General features: G+C 47.5%; 1 protein-coding gene across 1 annotated transcript in view; it reads right to left on the bottom strand.

The window, feature by feature from the left end:
• The window catches only part of slc24a3 (solute carrier family 24 member 3), a 432,795-nt gene that overhangs the window by 357,863 nt on the left and 51,002 nt on the right, over positions 1 to 23,930 (bottom strand). The window contains exon 2 of the mRNA XM_069932352.1: positions 6,009 to 6,140. Within this exon, the coding sequence (XP_069788453.1) occupies positions 6,009 to 6,140 (132 nt within the window). The remainder of the gene's footprint in view (positions 1 to 6,008; positions 6,141 to 23,930) is intronic.

Here is a 23,930-nt window from a genome sequence, read left to right as displayed (position 1 = left end):
ACATTCACCCCTTCTTTGAGAACTGACCCCGGGGTGGATGGAGGGCTGTTCAAAAAAAAGGCCCGGTGGGAGGTTAGGGGCTGTACCGGTCAGGGGGCTGACCGTCTGGCGTGACTGCCATGGTGCCGGGATTGCTGGAGTCGTATCGCCAGCAGGCTCGTTGGATGTGGCCACTGCTTCACTCAATTCCCCAACGGCATTGTCGACAGTCTGGCCTGAGCTGGTGGGGTGGTGCAGGTCCCTCTGTTCGAGCACATGACCTGGGGGAGAGGATTTGGGGGAGGTTGGGTTGGAAGCACTGCTGGGCCTGATCCGGCTTGGGCTAGGTCCCTTACCGAGACTGTGTCCTCCCGCCCATCCGGGTACTCAATGTAGGCATAATGCGGGTTCGCATGGAGCAGAGTCACTCAGTCAACCAAGGGGTCGTTCTTTGAGTACCGGATGTGGCGTCGCAGGAGGACCGGCCCAGGAACCGTGAGCCACGCTGGTATAGTTGTTCCCGATTCGGATTTCCTCAGGAAAGAGAACATCCTTTCATGGGAGGTGGCATTGGTCGCGATGCATAGGAGGGAGCAGATGGAGTGTAGGGCGCTAGAGAGCATGTCCTGCCAGCGAGAGGTGGGGAGTCCTTTGGACAGGAGGGCAAGCATAACAGCTTTCCAGACGGTGGCATTCTCTCTTTCGACCTTCCCATTACCCTGTGGGTTATAGCTGGTGGTCCTGCTTGAAGCAATACCATGCTCCAGAAGGTACTGCCGCAGCTCGGCGCTCATAATCAAGGACCCCCTGTCACTGTGGATGTAACTGGGGTACTCGACGATGGTGAAGATGCTGTGCAGGGCCTCTATGACTGAGGAGGCGGTCATGTCCGAGCAGGGCACAGCGAACGGGAAGCGGGATTACTCGTCAATGACTGTAAGGATGACGGAAGGGGCCCCTTGAAGTCCACACTGAGACACTCAAATGAGCGGGTGGCTTTGATGATGTCGGTGTTCTCTGGACGGAAGAATTGGGGCTTGCACTCAGCACACACTGGTCGTGGAGCGAATCTCCTCGACCGTTTAGGGCAGGTTGTGAGCATTGACAAAATGCGCGAACCTAGTGACCCCTGGATGACAGAGCTCCTTGTGGAGTCTCTGCAGCCTGCCCAGTTGTATGTTGGCGCAAGTCCCTCTGGAGAGTGCATCTGGCGGATCGTTGAGTTTACCAGAGTTTGATTCTCCACCTAGCGATCTTGACATTCTTGATCTTACCTCTCTGGGTATCGCTAAACACGAAGGAATCCGCGCGTTGGTCAGTCAGCAGTGTAAAGCGCCTGCCAGTGAGATAGTGTCTCCAACGACGTACTGCTTCGACTATGTCCTGGGCCTCCTTCTCGACAGAGGAGTGTCGGCTCTTAGGACCCTGGAGGGTTCTGGAGAAGAAGGCTACCGGCCAGCTGGCCTGGTTCAATGTGGCTGCCAGTGCAAAGTCGGACGCATTGCTCTCAACTTGAAACGTGCAGCGTTGCAGCGGCGATGTCCAATTTGATCCAGTTGAAGGCCACTCTGGCGTCAGTTGACAGGGGGAAGGAGGTGGTCTTGATGAGTGGCCATGCCTTGTCGGCATAGTGTGGAACCCATTGGGCATAGTAGGAGAAGAAGGCCAGGCAGCGTCTGAGTGCCTTCTGGGTGGGGGTGGGGGGGGGGGGGGGGGGAGTCCATGAGGGGCCACCTGCGGTCAGGGTCTGGCATTACCACCCCGTTCTCCACCACGCAACCTAGAATTGTGAGCCGTGGTCCGGAAGACACACTTGTCGAAATTGTAGGTCAAGTTCAGCCGAATTGCAGTCTGAAAAAATTTCTCAAGGTTGGCATCATGATCTTTCGTGTCATGGCCGCAGATGGTGACATTGTCCAGATACGGGAAAGTAGCAGTCAGCCTGTTCTGGACCACCTTCCAGTCCATTTCCCGCTGGAAGAACGCGACGCCATTTGTTACCCCAAAGGGTACCCTGAGGAATCGATACAGCCGCCCAGTCGGTCTTCTTGGCGGATCGGGAACTGGTGATAGGCCGAATGTAAGTCAATGGTGGAGAACACACGATATTGGGCGATCTGATTCACCACATCCGTGATCCGTGGGAGGGGATATGCATCTAGAAGCATGAAGCGGTTGATTGTCTGGCTGTAGTCAACCACCATCCGCGGCTTCTCCCCATTTTTAACAACCACCACCTGAGCCCTCCAGGGACGCGAGCTAGGTTCAATTATGCCCTCGTCCAGCAGTCTGTGCACCTCGCTTGTGATGAATTTCTTGTCTTCATAACTATATTGCCGGCTTTTGGTGGCCACAGGCTTCCAGCCAGGGGTGAGGTTGCGAAGAGCACTGGCAGAGCAACCCGGAGGATGGAAATGCTTCATGTGAGGCTCCGGGGCATGGGGCAGGTGGCTCGGGCTGCCGCTGGCAGGAGGCTTCTGGGATGGAGTGGATACAGACAGAGAGTGGAGCGTGAGGCCCCCCAAAGTGCAGGGAAATGGTTCAGAACTGGCATTGAAAATCCAGTCCCACAGGAGCGCACAGTTGGGGAAGGACTAATAGTTTGAAGTCTGTGAATGTGATGCCCTGGACTTTCAGGGTCACCACACAATACCCCTTTACTCAGGTCGAGTGCGATCTGGTCGCCAATGAAATCCTCTGGGCAATGGGGAGAATAGCCAGTCCACAACGGTGGGCCAGGTCTGGGCGGATAAAACTCTCAGTTGACCCCGAGTCAAATAAGCAATTGGTACGGTGTCCATGCACTTTAATCAGTTCCATTGCTTTTGTGAGGGGATGGGGGTAGTCCTGATCTTGGGTTACTGATGCAGTGACTTGTAATGGGGACAGTGGAGTCTTACGTGATGACGTCACGCAACGTGTGCATGGTGACATCACAGAAACAGTCGGGCAGGAGCAGACAGCGTCGAGGAGTTAGTGCTGCTACCTGCAGCCTGCTGGGGGTGTCGGCCACCCAACGGTAAGTGCTGGGGGGGGGGGTCGCTGCTTGCTGTCGGCGGTGGGACAGTCAGTCAGGCGGTCGTGGCAGTGGGTACCAGTTCAGTAGCGTCGGCGTGTTCCTGGTCAGCAGATTCGGTGGGTACCGGGTTGGTATCGTCGGTCGCGGTGGTGGGTACCTGGTCAGCTGCCTTGATAGTGGCAGGTCACTGGTCGGCAGCGTCAGTAGGGGCAGCGGGCTCAGTGGTGATGGCGGCGAGTCCCTGGTAGGCAGCGGCGGCAGCCATTGAAGTCGGGGCTGGGGCCTGGGCGGACGTTGCTTCATGAGGGAGGGTGAAGCAGGCCAACGCCATTGTGGCGAGGGTGGGTTGTACCTTCTGCACTCAGCGTCTGCCCCATGACAACAGGCGCTGCTGTGCAGTGGAGCCCTCGCTCTCATTAGACAAGAGCTCTAAGGAAGAAATGTTTGAATGGGAGGGTGACGGTTGGGCTTCACACAAGGCACTGTGTTTGACAGCAGCCATTTTGGAGCGACAGGCTACAGCAAAGTGGCCGTTTTTAAGGCACTGGGACCTGCTGTGCTTGTTCCTCCCACAGAAATAACACTTTGTGGTTGCATCAGGCATCGTAGCGGCAGTAGTAGGGTAGAGGGAGGGCATCCTACTCACATCATAGCGTGGGGTCCAGCCCTGAGAGTACACACCATACTTAAGACCACATCCTCCATTGTCTCTGTGATCCGGATCACGTCCTCTAGGTTTTCTCCCCCGTGCTCTAGCAGGCGCTGCCTCACCTCATTCGATCGGACCCCGGCCACATAGGCATTCCGAATGAGATCATCTGTGGTCGCCACAGCAGTTCTGTCTGTGCAGACGTAGTCTCTGCCAAGTGCCCTTAGTGCTTGAATATATAGTGCTGTAGCCTCCTGGTCGCTAGTTTGTACTGAGCGTAGACCCTATTCACCAGTCACTCGTAAAGCCCTTTCAGCACCTTCATGGCTGCGGCTTAAGTGGTCGCATCTGGATGCTCTGGTAGACTCTCGGGGATATCATAGTCATCGATATAAGTAGTCGATGGCTGTCCTCTACCATGGCAGGGTCAGAGAGTTGTAAGTATGTTTCGGAGCACCTCTTCCAGTACTTGAAGTCATTTGAGGCTGTAGCCGACTGTGGGTCGATATTGAGGCGTTCCAGCCATAGCATATGCTCCATCCCTTTAAAAATTTCTAGTTAATAAAATTGTAGAGCACATCGAAAGAATCAAAGGCTTGTGGTTCCAAACCAAGGCTTTTATTAACTAGAAGACTGGAGCGAATCACATGTAGGTCAACCAGTCCAGAATGACCTGGTCTGGCTAGGAGCAACCCTTTAAGACCTGCCAGTAGGCGTGGCCACGCTCTCAGCCAATCACAATCATTATACACTACAATACTATACATATACACATTGGTGATAGAATCTGTACTATCACAATGTTAAAATGTGGAGTTGCTGGGAATGATTGTCCTTCAATCCAGAGACAGAGAGCCATCCAGCACAGAAACGGTGTCTTCAGCACACCATATCTAGCTTCCTTCAAACGCGCATTCATATTAATCCTATTCTTCTCACATTGCCATCAATTCCTCCAAGATCTGACCACTCACCGACACATTGGAGCAATCCACAGTAGTCAATTAACCTATCAACTTTCACGCCTTTGGAACATGGGAGTAAACCGGAGCACCTGGAGGAAACCCAGGCATTCACTTGCAAACTCCACATAGAGCGCATTAGAGGTTAAGATTGAACTTGACTCGCTGAAGCTGTGAGGCAGTGGCCCTGCTCTTTGAAGTATGGTGCTTCTCATGGGCTACTGCAACTGTAAAATGGAGGCAGATGAGATGGGAGATATAGGTTGAAAGGCTAACAGGGAAACACATTGGTATGTCAAGATTGGATACTTGGCAGAAAGCAATTTTTTTAAAAAAACCAACAAAAGGGCAGCGATAGAGGATGTGTGTTTTGTCTTTACCTGCAAGAATGAAGTCATTGACAAATATTGTCAGGAAACACAAGAGTTTAAATGCTTCCGTTATTTCAGTTTGGTAGTAGTAAAATAGTTCCTTTGCAGCCAAGAGGCCATCTGGTACATTTGAGAAGGATCTTTGCAGGCAAGAATTTAACTTTCTCTTCTATGCAAGCAAGAGCTCAACTTTCTCCAGACTCAAGGGAAAGAGGTATGGTTTGGCTAGGGGAAACCTCAGTCCTGACATATGCTGTTGGGTGACTTGGTCTCTGCAAGCAATAGTCTCACATCAATTGCAGTGTTGATGGCTATCACGATGACCTTGCATGTGTAACACTGCACAAACAAAACCAGCTGCTCTTAACCAATTTGCGTCAGGTTGAACCAATGATCGCAGGAGACCTCACCTTTGCTTCGGCCAGTTTAACTGTGGAGCCCAGCTCTTCAGTGCAAAGGTAGCTCACTGCATAGGTCAAACACATTAGGTCAACGACTGTGCAAGGCTGCAGCACCAGTTAATATCAATGAAAAGAGTTTATGTGAAACTATAAAGTAATATAACCAATTAACCATCAGCATCAAGTTCCACCAAGTGCCTCATCCTTGCCAGCTACATCATCCTTTAAGGAATTGGCAATGACTTCCATACAGCTTTTCCAGTTCCAAACAATCTTGAATGACATGTCTGAAATGGTATAATAACATTGAAAACACATGTCCCTTTTTTAAATTACTGTTAGTTTCTTTCCATTCCCTTCCACATCCAACAGAGCAAATCATTCAACGAGTTCTACTAGTGTTGCCTCGACTTTGTCGAGAGAGTTGCTTGGAACACATCTCCCTATTATCCTTGCTTCTCAGAGGGTACATGGTCACCTGCTTTGTGCAGTACAGCAGGTAATGTAAATTGCAAGGAATCAGATCATGAAACGACAAAAACAACCTTAATATCAAGTGTTATATGACATTTCAGTATTGCCCAACGATCTCTGCACATGGAGCAGTGAAATCTGCAAATCCCTTACCTGGTTCTGTACAGTTCTTGTACTGAGATGACGTTGCCTTAGCTTCTGTGGTGTTCTCAGTGATCTGCTCCATCAGTCTCCGGCCAAGCCGCTTGTCGTGCATCTCCAAAGTATAACTCGTCACGTAGTAGCCTGGAACCAACAGAATAAAGGGCGGCATGTTGAGCGAAGAGGTTAGCACCGCACTACTACAGCACCAGCCACCCAGATTCAAATCTGCCACTATATACAAGTTCTCCCCGTGGGTTTCCTCCAGGTGCTCCAGTTTCCTCACACTTTTCAAAGCATTCTGTGTTGGTGTAGGTTAATTGGTGTATTTGGGTGGCTTGGGTATATGAGCTGCAATGTCCTGTTAATGTGCTAACTTTAAAAAAATTAGGAGTTGAAAATAAACATTTGTGGTTTTTTTTAAAACAAAAGGAGTACAAGAATCAATTTCAGGAAGCAACGTCCCTACTGTATCCACCTATCACTTCTTGCCTGCTAACCTGTGGTATGCCCCCTGCCCCTTCTTCCCTCCTCTCTCCCCCAACCCTTGCCCCTCCCTCCTCAGCATCTACCGGTTTTGCTATGCGACTTGTTGAGTTTCTCCAGCACATTTGTGTATTAATATAATAGTAAGTATACTAATGTAGGTAGAGCATTGCTGGTTGGCAGAAAGCAGATTTGGAATACAGGGATCATATTCTGGTTGACAGGGGTCTATGTTGCGGCCATTTCTTTTCATGTTATATATTCATGATTTGGAACACACAGCGCCAAACTGTTGACGACAGGAGGCGAGGAACCCACGCAGGCTGCAGGCGACTGGCAACTGCGGTCAAAGCACTCACACCAGCCTGCAGACAGTTGGAGACAGGCTCAAGACTGACTGAAGGGGTACCAGGGATTGGAACCGGGATGTGGGAGGGTGTTGAGGACACTGAAGGCTTCCTATCAGGTCAGAGATTTGGATCTGGAACTCAGGTTGACAATGGTTTGACCTGGAGCCCATATGGCTACACCGGCTACGGGAGAGCTAGAAACAAATCCACTGACAGTCAGTGACTCTGGGGGGAACTCTCTTTTGATTCCCTTTCTCTGAGTGTAAGAGGCGCCCAGCAAGTTCTGCTAATGGTGAATTTGTGTGTCATACAGCGGACTAAGGCATTTTTCATGTAATATAACACCAGTTTTTTTTTTTAGTTTTTTTTTATATACACATGACAATAGAGGAATCTTGAATTTTGGATGATGGAATAAATGGCTTTGTGGCCAAGTTTGCAGATGATACAAAGGTAGGAGGAGGAGCAGGTTGTGTTGAAACAGAGGGGCTGCAGAAGGGCTTAGATAGATTAGGAGAATGGGCAGAGAAGTGGAAAATGAAATATATTGTTGGAAAGTGTATGGTCATGCACTTGGGTAGAAAAAATTAAAATGGGCAGACTACTTTTTTTTAAAATGAGGAAATACCCAGATACACAGGACCTGGAAGTCCTTGAGCAGGATAGCCTGAACCAGAACATGATCCCTGTATTCCATCTCTGCTTCCTGCCAATCAGCCAATTTTCTACCCACACTAGTAGGTTTGCTATTATACCAAAACCGAAATGTCCTGGAGTAACTCAGCAGGCCACGCAGCATCCTTAGGATGTAAAGGATGACCAACGTTTCTGGCCTGGGCCCTTCATCAAAGGTAAAAACAGGCAGACTGAGTCAGTGGTGAAGAAGGCAAATTCAATACTAGCATTCATTTGAAGAGGAATAGAATACAAGAGCAGGGATGTGACGTTGAGGCTTTTTAAGGCACTGGTGAGACCTCGAAGTATTGAGAGCAGTTTTAAGCTCCTCATTTAAAAAGGATGTGCTGATGTTGGAGGATGATTCCAGAAATGAAAAGGAGCGTTTGACAGCCTGTACTCGTAGGAATTTAGCAGAATGAGGGAGAATCTCATTGAAACATTTTGAATGTTGAAAGGCACGGGCAGAGAAAATGTAGAGAAGTTTTTTACCATGGTGGGAAGAGTCTAGAACTAGAGGGCACAACTTCAGGATTAAAGGTCATGCACTTCAAACAGAGATGCGTGAGGAATTTCTTCACCCAGATGGTGGCAAATCTGTGGAATTTGTTGCCACAGGCAGCTGTGGAAGCCAGGTCATTGAGTGTATTTAGACAGAGATTGATAGGTTTTTGATTAGCCAAGACATCGAAGGTTATTGGGAGAAGGCCAGGCAGTGGGGCTGAGTGGGAAAATGGACCACCTCATGACTGAATGGTGAGGCAGACTCGATGGGCTATTTCTGGTCTTGTCTTAAGATTTTTTTGCAAGGAGTTGGGCCAAATGCAGGCAAATGGGACCAGCCCTGAAAGTCAACTTGGTCAGGACAGAGGAGTTGGGCCAATGTGGCTGTTCCGTGCTGTGTGACTCTATCACTCCTTTCCCCTGTTGATTATCAGCAGGGTCCAAGCTCTGTTGCCTCCTTTGGAACCCACATCAATGAGAGAGGGGCATTATCCAGCCATCTCCCACCTCGAGTCAGCCCTCTCTCATTTATGGATTTGCATGGATAAATGACTCTTCAGCCAATCTAGCCCCCCTTCCAAAAACTCCAAGGCACCTTTAGGTTCACACCACCCTAGTTTCCTGATGATTTGTAACACAAATAGGTTGAGCACCCCTCGCCCGTCTTGCCTCATTTCACTTTTTCCCCCCCAAATATCCTTTTACTCATTTCTTCTTCACACATTTCAAGCTTCCCTTTAAGTATACATCAACTATACACCTCAACCACCCCATCTGAGGCAGAGTTTCAGCAAAAGCAGAGGTTTCTACTGAACTCTACATGAGGATTAAACAATGAATATTGCATTTATTGCCATTAGCTTCAGAGTCCCACAAGAATACACAAAATCTTTACTGTGAATGATTCTAGAGTTACTCGCTCCTCTTCCTTGTTCAGAGGGCACTTGATCACATTTTGAATGGAGAGGTGACTCCCAACAATTACAACTAAGCTCGTCTTTCACTGCAGACACACACATGGGAGGATGCTGAAACTGGAATCTGAAGCCAAATGCAATCAGCTGGAGGAACTCAACAGGTTGAGCAGCAGCAGTGGGAGACACAGAGTGGTCATCGTTTTGAGCCAAAACTTCACCATGTTGAGGTTGTGTGGTAATTTATGCAATCTCTCTCCAAAGCTGGTTCGAGTTTACTTTGTTCAGGGTGGCATCGAAGACTTGGAGGGAAGAGAGAGGAAGAGATGATCTCGGAAGGTCTAAAGCTCTTTATATATCAAAGTACATGTCAAAGTCTGCTCACTGTTGAAAAACAGGAAACGCACAGCAAGTTCCCACAGTCCGGGCAGTAATTGATGATGCCCTGATCATCATTTTCTGAGAATTTGGTTGTGAGACAAACATAGTCAATGACACAGAGGAGAATGCTCTTATACCATGAGAACTCATACCTGAGGGAAAAGAGGCCGGTTTAACAATCCAACATAAAATCAGCCCCTCTGATAATACTGTACAATTAGCACCTCAACAAAGCAATAGCCTGGACTACATGGTCAAGTATCTGGGGTTGGATTTCAACTCAAAACAGTTAAGGGAGCCATCACTGACCACAGTAACACCAGCACAGACAATGTGGTAAATAGGACTGAAATTACTTTTTATGGAAACATAAAAAAGGAAGCCATTTGGTATTTCAAGTGTCCTGCTTGTCCAGACTCAACACCCAGTTCTCTCGTTCTCAAAATTCCTTGAAATCTCCATCTTCCGTTAGTTCCCGGAATGGTGGGATTGATGTATGCTGAAAGGTTGGATAATCTGGGGTTGTATACGTTGGCATTTAGAAGGATATGGGGAGCTATGATTGGGGTATATAAGATTATTAAGGGATTGGACATGATAGAAACTGATTACATGCTCCTGATGTTGGGGGAGACCAGGACTAGAGGCAATAGTTTAAGAATACAGGGAAGGCCCTTTAAGACAGAGATGAGAAAGAATTATTTTTCATCTAGAGGTATTGGTCTGTGAAATACTTGGCCGCAGAGGGTGGCAGAGGTGGGTTCTCTGGATAAGTTCAAGAGGGAGTTAAGATAAGGTTCTTGTGGACAGGGCAATTAAGGGTTATGGGGAGAAGGGTACTGATAGCGGAAGATCAGCAATGATCTAAACAAATGGCAGTGGTGGCTCAATGGGCTGAATGGCCTACTCCAGCACCTAATGTCTATTGAATATTTAATGATTTGGCTGCAGCTTTGGTTTCCACAGTTTCACCACTCTCTAAGAGAACTTTTTCCTGATCTCAGCCTTAACTGGTGCACCCGCATCCTTCAATTGTGACCCTTGATCATGGTCTCGCTGGCTGTCGGGAACATCTTTCCATTCAGTCCTATTCAAATTTTGAAACTCAGGTGAACGCAGGGCTCAGTGACTCAAGTCTCTCCATATATCATGATTGCCATCTCAGGAAACTCTGGTGAATCTTTGCCCAGCTGCCTCTACAGCAGGAATGTCCATCCTTGGATAAGGAAATTTGGTGAACTCATTTATCTGGCTCCTACCCGTTCTGTGACTTTACCCATACCTCCTCCCTCTTGACCCTGTATAAAGGCTCCAACACCATAGCCCCACCCCAGAAAGCCGAGGTCACAGCATAGGATGACCTTCAAATTTAGTGTAAGTAAAAGCCTCTGGTTCCCTCCAGTTTTGAGTTATTGATAGCACATCAGGATTAAAAACTGCACACAGAACAAATAATTGCAGCAAATGCATTGTTACCTCTTTTCATAAGTCATCTTGCGATGAAGGCCAGCTTAAACTCCCTTTGTCTCTGCATGCTTAACTTCAGCAGTTGGTGCACCAGAACAGCCAGTCTCAATGCATCTACCCCTTTCCCAATCTACTACTTCAGAAAATAGTCTTCCTGTTTATGCCATCACAGTGGATGCCCTTGTATTTACCCACACTTTACTGCATCTGTCCCAACCTACCACCTCTAAATCAACCTCTTCAAACCTCATACTACCACCCAGCATTGTGCCACCTGCTAATTTCTAAGTTGGAAATGTTACATTTCATTCTTTTGTCCAAATCATCAATATTTGCAATCGCAAAAGATTGGTTTGTAGATGCAACAGTTAATCAAGAAAGTAAATGGAATGTTGGTTCTTCATTGCTGAAGAGATTGAATTTAACACCAGGGTGGTTTCGCTGCTACTGTTCAGGTTCCTGGTGAGGTTGCACCTGGTCTCCTTACTGGAGAAAATATATACTGGCTTTGGAGGTGGGGCAGAGGAGTTTCACCAGGTGGACTCCAGAGATGAGGGGACTATCCTATATGAGGAGAGATTGCTTTGCTTGGTGCTATATTCACTGGAATTCAGAAGAATGAGCAGGCATCTTAGAAAGGCATAAAATTATGAAAGGGCTATAGAGGAAGGAAGGTTTTTTCTACTGGGATGTGAGACTAAAACTTGGGGACTCTTCCTCACGATTCAGGGTGAGTAAGTTGAAGACCGAGATGATGGGGAAATGATTTATCCAGAGTGTGAAGCACCTGTCGAATTCTGTGCCCAAAGAAGCAGTAGAGGCTGCCTCAATGAATTTAACCTGTATTTAAAACACAAATAGAGTTTTGCAAAGTAGGGGAATTAAGGGTGATGGGGAACAGGCAGGGAAGTGGAGATGAGTCCATGGCCAAATCAGCCATGATCTCATTAAGTAGCAGAGCAGACTCAATGAGCCAGATGGCCAACTAGGAGTTTTTATGTTCATATAATACATACATTATATTTAGAGTGAATAAATGTAGTCCCAGCACTGATTCCTGACCTACCCCACCAGTCATTACCACTCAGAAAAACACTGTTTATCCCCACCCTTTGTCTCCTGTCATCCAAACATTTCCATTCCTATGTTGACTCATTGCCTACTGTCCTAAGTACTTCTACTTTCCTTTTATTCAATAGGAGCAGAAGTAGGTCTATTGGCTACTTTTTTAATTCAATTCAGTACCCTATTGTACATTTTTTTTTAAATAGTTGTTTTGTTTATGAAATACCTATTCAGCTGAAGTAATCATTTTAGTGCATATGTACATTATACAATGTATATGACAATAAACAAACAACATTTCATGTCAACTATATTGGACCTTGCCTCTCTTCTGTCAACTCTATCACATTATTTACAATTGGTTTCAGCATTTTCCCCACCACTGATATCATGTTAAATCATCAATGTTTTCTTTTAAATACAGGGGATTTCTTGGTCTTTAATACCTTCACCTTCCCAAAACAATTGCCCTACCAATATGGAGTTCCTTTGATCCTCCCTCTCACTACACCCCATGATGGCAGAACCAAAGTCTGAATTTAACTGCTCTGCCATTTCTTTGTTCAACAATATAAATTCCATCTTTTCCGATTTGAAGGCTTAACGCTTGATTTCAAACTCGAGGGGAAAATGTTTCCTCTGTCAGAATTCAATGTTGCACAAGGAATGTTCAATCCAACTGAAAAAAGGAGCAAACAAAATCTGCAGATGCTGGAAACCTTGAGTAAGCCATGAGGTGTTCAATGGGTCGGGCAGTATCTTATGGGGAGAATTGATCAGTCAATGTTTCTGGTTGGGACCTCAAACTTGAAAAGGTTAAAGACTATAGGTTGAGAAAAATAAAGGCCGTGTTTGAAAAAGCAGCAATCCACCCTTTGTTTGCACAAAAAAACTTGAGAACTGATGAAAATGCTGAATTTAAATGAAATAACCTGTTTTGTCACCTATTCTCAGACTTCCCATCCATTGAAAATGTCTAAGTGAGGTGCTGTCTCAAAGCAGCCAACAATCATAAAGGACCCCCATCACCTTGATCACAATCTCTTATCCACGCTACATTTGGGCAGAAGGTACAGATGCCTTAAGTCCAGCACCTGTAGGTTCAAGAACTTTCAACAACTTCTTTCCAAAAACTTTCAGGCTCTCGAACCTTCTTGCACCATCCTAACCACAAACAACACCGTGACCAGAAAATGGACAGTCTGTACTACTGAAACACCATTTTTTCCTTACACTTTAGCACTGTGAATATTTACCATCTATGTATTAAATTTATCTTTTTAATGGTTTGTAGCAGCAGCTACACTACTAACTGAAATAACACACAACCAGACGGGTTGAGCTCAGTGAGCAGAACTGATTTATTGCAGGCTGCCTGGCTGGCCTTATGCTCCCAGCCCAGACCAGGCTGAGAACCGCGATGGGTATGCTGACGTCACCAGGGCGTCACATGGGTCTCCGAGCACAGGCTTCTGAGCCTGGTGCCGAGGTTGAAGGGGAAACCACCGACGGCGCCATTTTGGCCGGCTGCCCCGCCACGTGTGTTACAAATGGGGCCAGTTCGCCTGCCTAACGGCGTGCTGCCACACAGTGCCCCCCCCCAGAACCGGTGCTGATGTCCTTTATAGTCGGGCGGCCTCACTTCTTGGACTGGGCCACCACTACTGGTTCGGTGGGGTCGAGTTGTGCTGGCTTCAGTCTGTCTACCATAAATAGTTCCCTCCTACCGCCGATGGCCAGCGTGAGCGTGGACCCCGAACGCTGGACGACTTTGTACGGCCCTTCGTAAGGCCTCTGCAGAGGTGCCGTGGATGGGCCTCGCCAAATAAAAACTTACTCCGCGGAGTGCAGCTCGCTGGGGACGTAAGAGGCCCGTGAGCTGTATCTAGGCAGTGGTGGGGGTGCAAAGGAGCCCAACTGTGCCGGAGGTGGGGGAGTAGCTCATGCAGTGACTGCTGGGGGTTGTGAAATGCATTGACGAACTCACCACGTAGCACTAGCGGTGCGCCATAGACCAGCTCAGCTGATGATGCCTGTAGATCTTCTTTGGGCATCGAGTGGATACCCAGGAGCACCAAAGGGAGTTCATCCACCTAGTCGGGACCGGTGAGGCGCGCCGTAAGTGCCGACTTAAGGTGATGGTGTAGTCGCTCGACCAGTCCATTGGCCTGTGGGGTGATAGGCCGTGGTGTGGTATAGCTCAATCCCCAGCCTGTTGCGGGTTGTGCCCAGACCGCAGAGGTGAGATGATTTGGGACGCCGAACCGGGTGACCCAACCGTGCAACAGCGTTCGGGAGCAGGAGTCCGTGGAGGTGTCTGGCATTGGGATCGCCTCGGGCCAATGAGTGGTGCAGTCCACCACCGTGAAAAGTTAAAGGTTACCCCGGGAAATGGGTAAGGGCCCGACAATGTCCATGTGAATGTGGCTGAACCGTTCCTGGACGTGCTCGAACTCCTGTACAGGCACTCTGGTGTGCTGCGCACCTTAGACAGCTGCCAATGGGTGCAGGTTCTGGCCCAGCCCACGATCCGCTTCCGCAGCCCATGCCAGACGAATCACTCTGCCACCATACGGATCGTGGACCTGATGGAAGGGTGCGAAAGGTCATGGATATGGTGGAAGACTTGCCTGTGCCACTGCTAGGGAACCACTGGTCGCGGGGTGCCCATGGAGACATCATACAGGATGGTGCCCTCACCGCTAGGAGCCGGGAGGTCCTGGAACCACAGGCCCGTGATGGCAGTCCTGAAGGCTCGCATCTCCTCATCGGACTTCTGGTCCCGGGCAAGCTGGTCAAAGCCGAGGCTGGGTGTCAGCATGCAGATGGCCGGTCGTGAGAGTGAATCAGCGACCACGTTGTCCTTCCCCGCCTCGTGCCGAATGTCGGTGGTAAACTCTGGCATGAAGGAGAGGTGATGCTGCTAGTGGGCTGACCAGGGATCCTTTGCCATGGCGAGCGCCTGAGCGAGGGATTTGTGATCAGTATAGATGGTAAAAGTTCTTCCCTCCAAGAAATAGCGGAAATGCTGCACCGCCAGGTACATGCCCAGTAACTCACGGTCGAAGACGCTATACTTGCGCTCTGGTGGGCGAAGAAGCCGGCTGAAGAATCAGTGGCTTCCACTGTCCATTCACTTGCTGTTCCAGGACGGCGCCAACGGTTGTGGCAGAGGCATCGATGGAGAGCACCATATGCAGGTCGGTGTGTGGGTGGGTGAGCATGGTAGCCTTCGTGAGGGCATCCTTCGTGCCCTCGAATGCCCTGCTGGCCTCTGGAGTCCAGGCAAGCGTTTTGAGTTTGGCCGCAATGAGGGTGAAGAGCGGCTGTGTGATGAGCGCAGCGCCTGGGATGAAACGGTTATAGAAATTGACCATACCCGCAAATTCCTGCAGCCCCTTGAGGTTGTCCAGGCGTGGGAACTCCTTGACTGCGACAACCTTCATAGCGACAGGTGTGGCTTTTTCGGCCATGATGGTATGGCCCAGGAACTGCATGGACTCTTTCCCAAACTGGCACTTGGCTGGGTTGATCGTGAAGCTGAAGTCAGCCAGTCGGGAGAAGAGGGTGCGCAGGTGGGCCTTGTGTTGCGCCCGATCCCTGCTGGCAACAAGGATGCCGTCCAAGTAAATGAAGACGAAATCTAAGTCCCTGCCCATTGAGTCCATAAGGTGCTGGAAGGTCTGGGCTGTGTTCTTGAGCCTGAAATACATGCGAAGGAATTCAAACAAGCTGAAGGGGGTGATGATGGCCGGCTTGAGTATGTCCTCGGGGTGCACCGGAATTTGGTGATACCCACGTACCAGATCAACCTTGGAGAAAACCCTCGCAGGTTGACCATAAAGTCCTGGATGTGAGGGATTGGGTAACGGTCAGGAACTGTCACCTCGTTGAGCTGCCGGTAGTCTCCGCAGGGGACCAGGTGGAGCGGTGAGGCCCAAAGGCTATCGGAGTCCCAAATGATCCCCAGCACCAGCAGATGTGAAAACTCTTCCTTCGCCACCTGGAGCTTATCTGGCGGGAGCCGGCGTGTCTTGGAGTGGACTGGTGGGCCTTTGGTGGGGATGTGATGGAACACCCCGTGGCGCAGTGAGGCAGCGGTGAACTGTGGCTTGAAGAGGGCTGGAAACTCATCTAGGATACGCTGGAACTCATCCTTGGCCATGCTGATTGTGGCCATCTGTGGCGAGAGGCATTGAGGCGAACGGCCTGGAAGGTACGGGCATCTACCAGGCGCCTACCCCAAATGTCAACCAGGAGCCAGCGGGCGAGGAGGAAATCAGCACCCAGGATGGCTGTCGGAAGGGACGAGATGATGAACCTCCACGAGAACTTTTGCCAGCCGATCTGGAAGTGGATGATCTTGTCTCCATATGTCCGAATCTCCGTTGCATTGGCCGCATGGAGGGGAGGTCCTCGAGGCAGGTTCCTGGACTCGATGGCTGTGGCCGGAATGACACTGATCTGGCCCCCAGTGTCGATGAGGAAACGTCGGCTGCTGACCGAGTCCCGCAGGTAGAGAAGGCTGAGTCTCTGGACAGCCACTGCAGCCATTAACAGCAGCCGGCCTGCTCGTTTCCCTGGAACGAGCAGGGCTGACCACACTTCCAAGCCTTTGCACCCCAGCGCTGGTGGTAGAAGCAGAGGCCCGGAGCAGATGCCTTGCCTCAGGTTATGCTCTTTGTGGCCCCTGTAGGGACCGGGTGTTCTACCGCAGCGCTAGAGGAAGGCTTGGAGTGGTCATACCTGTGATTCACGACCTGCTGGACTGCTCAGCCCTCCAGGAATCACTCAAGCCATAGCTCTTGAGCCTTTTGAGCAACCTTTCTCGGGTCAGCAAAGCTCTCTTGGGCCAGTAGCGGCCGGATGTCCTCAGGCAGATGGTCGAGAAAGTTGCACTCAAATAGTGGGCAGTTGGTGTGATCGCCCAATAGCATCTCGTCCATTAGCTCAATCGGGGACCTGTCCCCCAAGGCGTGCAGCATCCGAGCGGCATTCTGGTGCCTGAATAGTCCGTGGGAGCCGGTGAGCACCCGCTTGATGGTCTCGTATTTATCTTCCGCGGGTGGGTGTTGAACGAGGTGCAGCACACGTTTGGCAGTGGCCTGGTCCAGGGCAGCAACCACATGGTAGAACTTGGTCGTGTCTGAGAAAATATGGCGGAGGTGAAACTGAGCCTCTGCGTGGCTGAACCAGGTCTCCGGCTCCTGCACCCAGAAGTCATGGAGCTTGACGACTATAGCAGAAGGGTCACTCATGTTGGGTTCAAAGGCATTTGAACCTGTCGGAGTCACCCATTGTAGTGGAATGCTAACTGAAATAACACACAACCTCAGTGAGCAGAACTGATTTATTGCAGGCTGCCTAGCTGGCCTTATACTCCCAGCCCGGACCTGGCTGAGAACTGCGTTGGGAGCGCTGACGTTACCAGGGCGTCATGTGGGTCCCCAAGCGCGGGTTTCTGAGCCCAGTGCCGAGGTCGAAGGGGAAACCCCCAATGGCACCATTTTCACCAGCTGCCCCCGCCGTGTGTGTTACAAACGGGGCCGAATCACCTGCCTAACGGGGTGCCACCACAGGTTATCTTTTAATGGTTACTCTTGTTTTATTTTAAACAAAGTACCTGTTCTGCTGCAAAAAGAATGACTGAGCATATGTAAATTGTATAATATATGACATCACCTCGTGCTTCATTATGTTGCCCAATTCAAAATTTCATTATTCTTTTGTCAAATGCCATACAACATTGTATCTGCCAAGCAAAGTAGGATTCCCTCACCTCAGCACACTAAGATACTAAACTCTAATTATTCAACATTTTGCTGTGAAGATGCCAAATAAGTAATACATTTTTTTTGTTCCAGGCAACTCCACTTTCAAATCAGATACTCATTTCATAGTTATATTTAGGAGTTAAAAATGGAAAAATTCTCTTTTTCAAAGGCTTCCAGATAACTATGCAGGGAATAGAGGGAGATTGTATGAAGACTTTGCTGCCTGCACCTGATCAAACTGGACATCATATTTGGCGCAGATATAGGCAGAAAGGCCAGTTCCTGCGGTGTATTGCTTTATGGTCCATATTCAAAGATGTTGGCTAACCTTCGCCGGTTCCGAGATTGGTATGCTTTCATTTTCATGCTGAGATTACTGAATGATGCTGCCACAGATTGCTAACTGCAATATCTCCATGAGACTCAGCCGACTTAAGTCCATTCCCTGCCATTATCTTCACCTCATCCCTTCCCCACATCACGTAGTAATAATCCTTCCCCCAGCAATATAAACTGAAGGTCTGCCTTCCATTGAAGCCAGAAGAACGATGATCACTGACACAACATTACGTCAATTACATCAAATGACTTCACCATCGCTCTGTCCATTGCAACAACAAGGACCTCCCTGTGGCCAACCATCTTAATTCCGCACACCATTGCCACACTGACAAGGCCACACATAAACTGGAGGCTCACCTACCTTATGTACCAATTCAGCAGTCTTCAACCAGATGGCATTAACATCGACTTCTCCAATTTCTGTAATCCCTTCCCTCGAGGCTCTCTTTTTCTATTCCTGTTCTCCGCCCCCTAAGCTACCCTCACCCTATCACTTTTCAGCTTCTCTTTAACCCTCTCACCTGTATCCACCTATGACCTCTGACCTGTTAGCCTGCACTCTTCCCCCTTCCTTCTTCCTTTCCTCTCCTCTCCTTTTTATTCAGAGATCTACCTGTTTTTTCCTGACTCCCGAGGAAGGGCTCAGACCTGCCTTTTACTTTCGAGAGATGCTCCGTGACCTGTTGAGTTTCTCCAGCCACAATGCAGTTGTGGGTCAAATTTATGTTCAACACTGGACCCAAGAGGCACAGCTGTAGTCGGATCCCCTGGCAAATTTCTATAGATGTGTGGTAAAAAGTGTGCTGACCAGCTGCATCACTGCCTGGTGTGGGAGCACGAATACCACTAAGTGTAAAGCCCTCCAAAAGGTAATGGATACAGCCCATGACATCACAGGCAACACCCTCCCCATCTACGGGGAATGCTGCCATCAGAGAGCAGCAGCAATCATCAAGGATCCACACCACCCAGAACACCCTAAGAGTGTTCAGGAAAGAGGTCTAGGTGCCACAAGACTCACACCACCAGGTTCAGGAACAGCTGCTACCCCTCCACCATCAGACGCCTCAACAATAAACTCAATCAGGGACTCATTTAAGGACTTTTACACTTTATTGTTTTTTTTTCCCCTCTGTATTGCAGTTTATTTACATTTCTTTATTTGATTACATTTGTACAGTTTTTTTACACTACCAATAAGTTGTAACTCTGCCTCACCCACATGGAAAAGAATTTCAGGGTTGTATGTGATGTCATGTATGTACTCTGACAATAAATCTGAAGGTCCTCTATCAAGTCTACCAAGTCCCAGGCTACTCATACCCTTCTCATTGGTTAACTCCCTCAACCCCAAAATCAACCTGGTGAACCTCATCCGCACCACCTCTAAAGCCAGTGTATCCTTACTCAAGTAAGGAGACCAGAACTGCAAGCAGAACTCCAGGTGTGGCCTCACCGGAAGCCTGAACAGTTGCAGCAGAACCTTCCCGCTCTTTAATGCAATCCTTCACACAACGAAAGAGAATGTCCCATTTGCCTTTTTGATTACCTGTTGAACTTTTATGAGCTTTTGGAGACTATCCCAAGGATTTTCTTCACTTGGATTAAATGTTTTCTTGATACAATACCCAGAGCCATGATTTGCACTTTACAGACCCTGGCTCATTTGAAAGATGTCTAGGTGTTAGGATTGATCCATAGGTAGGCAGTATGAATGAAGATATGAGAGGTGGTCTTGTGAAGGCATGACCAAACTCACCCAGAAGATTGAGTTGTTTATAAATTGCATTTTGCTCCATGGCAACTATTTATTAATTTTAAACACGACATCACAGCATCTTTAATGGCTATGGGTATTATTGGAAACTTGGTGAAAATGGCATTCATCTGCCACCATCAGACTACATCACCCCAATACTGAGCCGGAGATCTCTTCCCTCTTGCAATCCCACCCTATTGTACATCTCCAACATTAATCACTTCTTAAATTGGTAGATAAAATTTTCAGAATTCCTCCCCTCTGAAACAGTATTCACCATTCAATTTCAATACAAACCTCTCTTTATCTGTGTGTATGTTCACTTATTCTAATAATCCCATGTCAAAATTGGATTGAAGAAATAGTAGGAAGATGCAGGTTGCAATTCTCACCATTGCAAGAAGCACCAAGGAAAGTATCCCCTTCCAATAAATCAGTCAGATCAGGACAGGACTTGCATGGTAGACAATAGGGCCCTGGAGAGTGTTGTAGAACTGAGAGACCTTGGGGTACAGGTGCATTGCTCCCTTAAAGTGGTGACACAGGCAGATAAGGTAGTGAAGGTAATAGTGGCACGCTTGACTTCACTGGGCAGGGGTCTGAGTACAACATTTAGGACCTCATGATGCAGTTGTACAAGGCACTGGTGAGACTGCAAGTAGAGTCATGCAGGCAATTTCTGATTACCCAGCTATAGGAAGGACACCAATAAATTGGAGGGTGTCCAGAGAAGTTTCACAAGGATGTTGGTGAGATTAGAGGGCTTGAGTAAAAGCATCTTTATTCCTGAGGGGACAAGAAGCTGAGGGATGATCCAAAAGAGGTTTATAAAATCGTGATAGGTATGGATAAAATATCTTTATCCCCCAAGGTGGATAATTCCAAAACTGGTGGTATTGGTTTAAGGTAAGAGAGGAGAGATTTAAAAGGCTGAGGGGAAATTTAGAAGGTGGCCCATAACTGGAATGAGCTACCAGAGGAAATTGTAGAAATGGGCACAATTCTGACAGTCAAGAGCCATTTGGACAGATTTATGGATAGGAAGGGTTTAGAAACAATATCAGGCAAATGGGACTAGCCCAGAATGCTAACTTAGTCAGCATGTACTAGTTGGGCAGAAGGGCCTGCTCTGTGCTATGTAACACTGTGAATCCCCACAGCCATCTCTGGTTCAACTCTGGGATACAGTCGAGAAGTCCTGTGACATTCATGGCTTATACAAGGAGAAGATCAAGGGTCTGTAGAGTCAGGTTGCTCCAATTTAGTCTGTGTTGAGGAGCTAAACCAGGAATTGAAAGACAAAACATGTCAGTTTCCTGTCCCCTATCGCTATCCGATTACTGATGTTAGATAGCATGCTAGAAATGGGGTTTGATGCTCCCAGTGGATGACAGTCAACAATGAGGAATCTGGATCCAGCAATTACTGTTGCTGGGACAGAACCAAAGAAAATAGGACAAAAAAAATTGGTTACAAAACTGGGAATCACCACTCTTGTTTGTGAAATACTATTGGGCAAAGGAAATTACAAGAGAAGAATTACAAAATCTCCAAAAGCGACAGATTTATTTACAACCAACATTATTGAAGATTATATTTCAGTTTAGACTTTCACATGTGGTGTATTGGGGGTGAATTCAAGGGAAGACTCCTCAGTCTAATGGCTTGTGGAACTATCAGATGTACTTTGGGCAATTCTAGTCCACAATGTTGGACTGACCCCATCACTCAATCCACAGAGGTGAAATGCAAAGATGGAAGGTTACACTTCACTGAGATGGCACGTGAGGGATTCTGTCCCCAAAGCAAGAAAGAATGAACCAAACTATCCCTAAACTGACTGTATTCATTGGTAACAGATGGGTTCAAACCCCTCTCCACCTCCAGTTTGGTTAAACTGCAGCTGAAATGCAGCAGTCAAGAGTGCCGCATTTCAAAGATGTCACAACACCTTGGGTCCCTGTTCAGGTGAACGTAAAAAGACATCAATGCAATGGGAAAGCAGATGTTGATCACCACCACCACCGATTTCAAATGAGCAAACATAACCTCATATGGTCACAACATTTAAAAAATACGGTCATTCTATGCATGGCATTAAAAACACATTATATGTTGCCAGGATGCTTTGTTCTCTTTTTCTGCAGCCGACTTGATTTTCATTTACCCATACACAGCAATCAGCAAACAGTGCTGTTCTAACATTTAAAAGTGCCAGCTATCACACAATTTACACTCTCACAAGGTTCAGTTCAGATCACACCACACACTGTCGATGATCGTGTCCATTGTACTTACTCACTGAGCAATCCAACGTAACCTGTAAAGTATGATCTGCGAACCACAGCATTCCCAAGATTGCATTTCTCAGAAGTTTGAGTATTTTCAAGCTTGTCAGTCACATTTCACACACACTTAAAGCTGAGTCATACTCTTAAAAAAACATAGAACATAACAGCACAGTACAGGTCCTTCAGCCCATGATGCTACACTGACTGATGTAAACCTACTCAACAATCTAAATCTTTCCTGCCTCGCACCCGTAGCCCTCAATTTTTTCTTCCATAAACGAGTCTTTTAAATTTCCTTATTGTACCAGCCTCCACCACCACCCCCAGCAACACATTTCAGGCATCCACAACTGTTTAAAAAAAGCTTACTTCTGACATCTCCCCCTAAACTTTCCTTCACTCACCTTAAACAGATGTCCTCTGGTATTGCTACTGTCACCCCAGAAAAAAGGAGCTGGATGACCAAACTATCTTTGCCTCTCATAATCTTGTTGACCTCTATTAGGTCACCACTCATCCTTCTTCGCTGCAAAGAAAAAAACCCAGCTATATTAACCTTGGCTCATTAGACTTATTCTCCAATCCAGGCAGTATCTGTAAAATCTTCTCTACACCCTCTCCGAAGCTTCCACATGCTCCTGTAATGAGGTGACCAGAAGTGAACACAATATTCCAAGTGTGGTGTAAGTAGAGTTTTAAAGACCTCTACATTACCTCACAGCTCTTGAATTCAACCCTGACTAATGAAGGTCAGTAGAACACAAGTCATCTTATCTACCCTATCAACCTATGTGACAACCTTGTGAGATCTATTGATTTGGATCCTAAGGTCCCTCTGTTCATGCACACTGTTAATAATCCTTCCATTATCTATGTACTCCACCTTCAAGTTCGACCTTCCAAAATGCATCACTTCACACTGATCCAGATTGAACTCCATCTGCCACTTCTCCGTCCAACTTTACATTCTGTCTATTCCTTGCTTTTACCTTCAAGAGCCTTCTACAATATCCATAACACCTCCAACCTTTTATATTACCTGCAAACTTTCTGACCCTTCCTTTCACTTCTTCATCCAGGTCGTTTATAAAAATCAGAAGAGCTTCCCAGAACATATCCCTGAGGAGCTCCACTAGTCAGTGACCTCCAGACAGAACACATTCCATCTACTACTACTCTCTATTTTCTGCAGGCAAGCCAATTCTGAATACACATAACTAAAGTTCCACAGATCCCATTATGACTTTCTGAACAAGTCGACCATGGGGGATCTTATCAAATATTTAACTGAAATCCATATACACCCCACCTACTGCTCTACCTTTATCAGTTCCTTTAATTACTTCCTCAAAATCCTCAGTTCGGCACAGGAGGCATGACCTGCCTGCCACAAAGCCATGCTGATCATCTCTGAGAAGATCATGCTTTTCTAAATACTCACAAATCCTGACCCTGAGAATCCTCTCCAAAAGTTTGCCCATCACTGACACAAGACTCAATGGTCGATAATCCCCAGGATTTTCCCTATTAACTTTTTTAAACAAGGGGACTACATTTGCCATTCTCAAATCCTCCCAATACCTCCAGTGTGGCCAAGGAGGACACAAAGATCATTGCCAACACTCCAGCAATCTCTTCCCTCGCTTCCTGTAGTAACTTGAGGTACATTTCACCAGGTCCAAAAAAAAATTATTTTGAATTTTTCAAATCATACATGCATTCACATTCAAAATTAATATACAGTATATTAATATATAATCACATTACATAATGGCTTTTAAAACCCAAATCTAATCTACACTCCCCCACCCCTCTCCCCCCCCAAATAAAAAAGAAATGCCCAAAATCAAAAAAAAGAACATGGAAAGAAAAATAAAAAGAAGCATCTTAGAACTATCAACCAAACAAGAAGAATCTATTTTTCCT

Source organism: Narcine bancroftii, chromosome 4, assembly GCF_036971445.1.
Source record: "Narcine bancroftii isolate sNarBan1 chromosome 4, sNarBan1.hap1, whole genome shotgun sequence".
Taxonomy (NCBI): Eukaryota; Metazoa; Chordata; class Chondrichthyes; order Torpediniformes; family Narcinidae; genus Narcine; species Narcine bancroftii.
The sequence above is the reverse complement of the archived record's forward strand: the minus strand, read 5'-3'. Positions and strand labels throughout refer to the sequence as shown.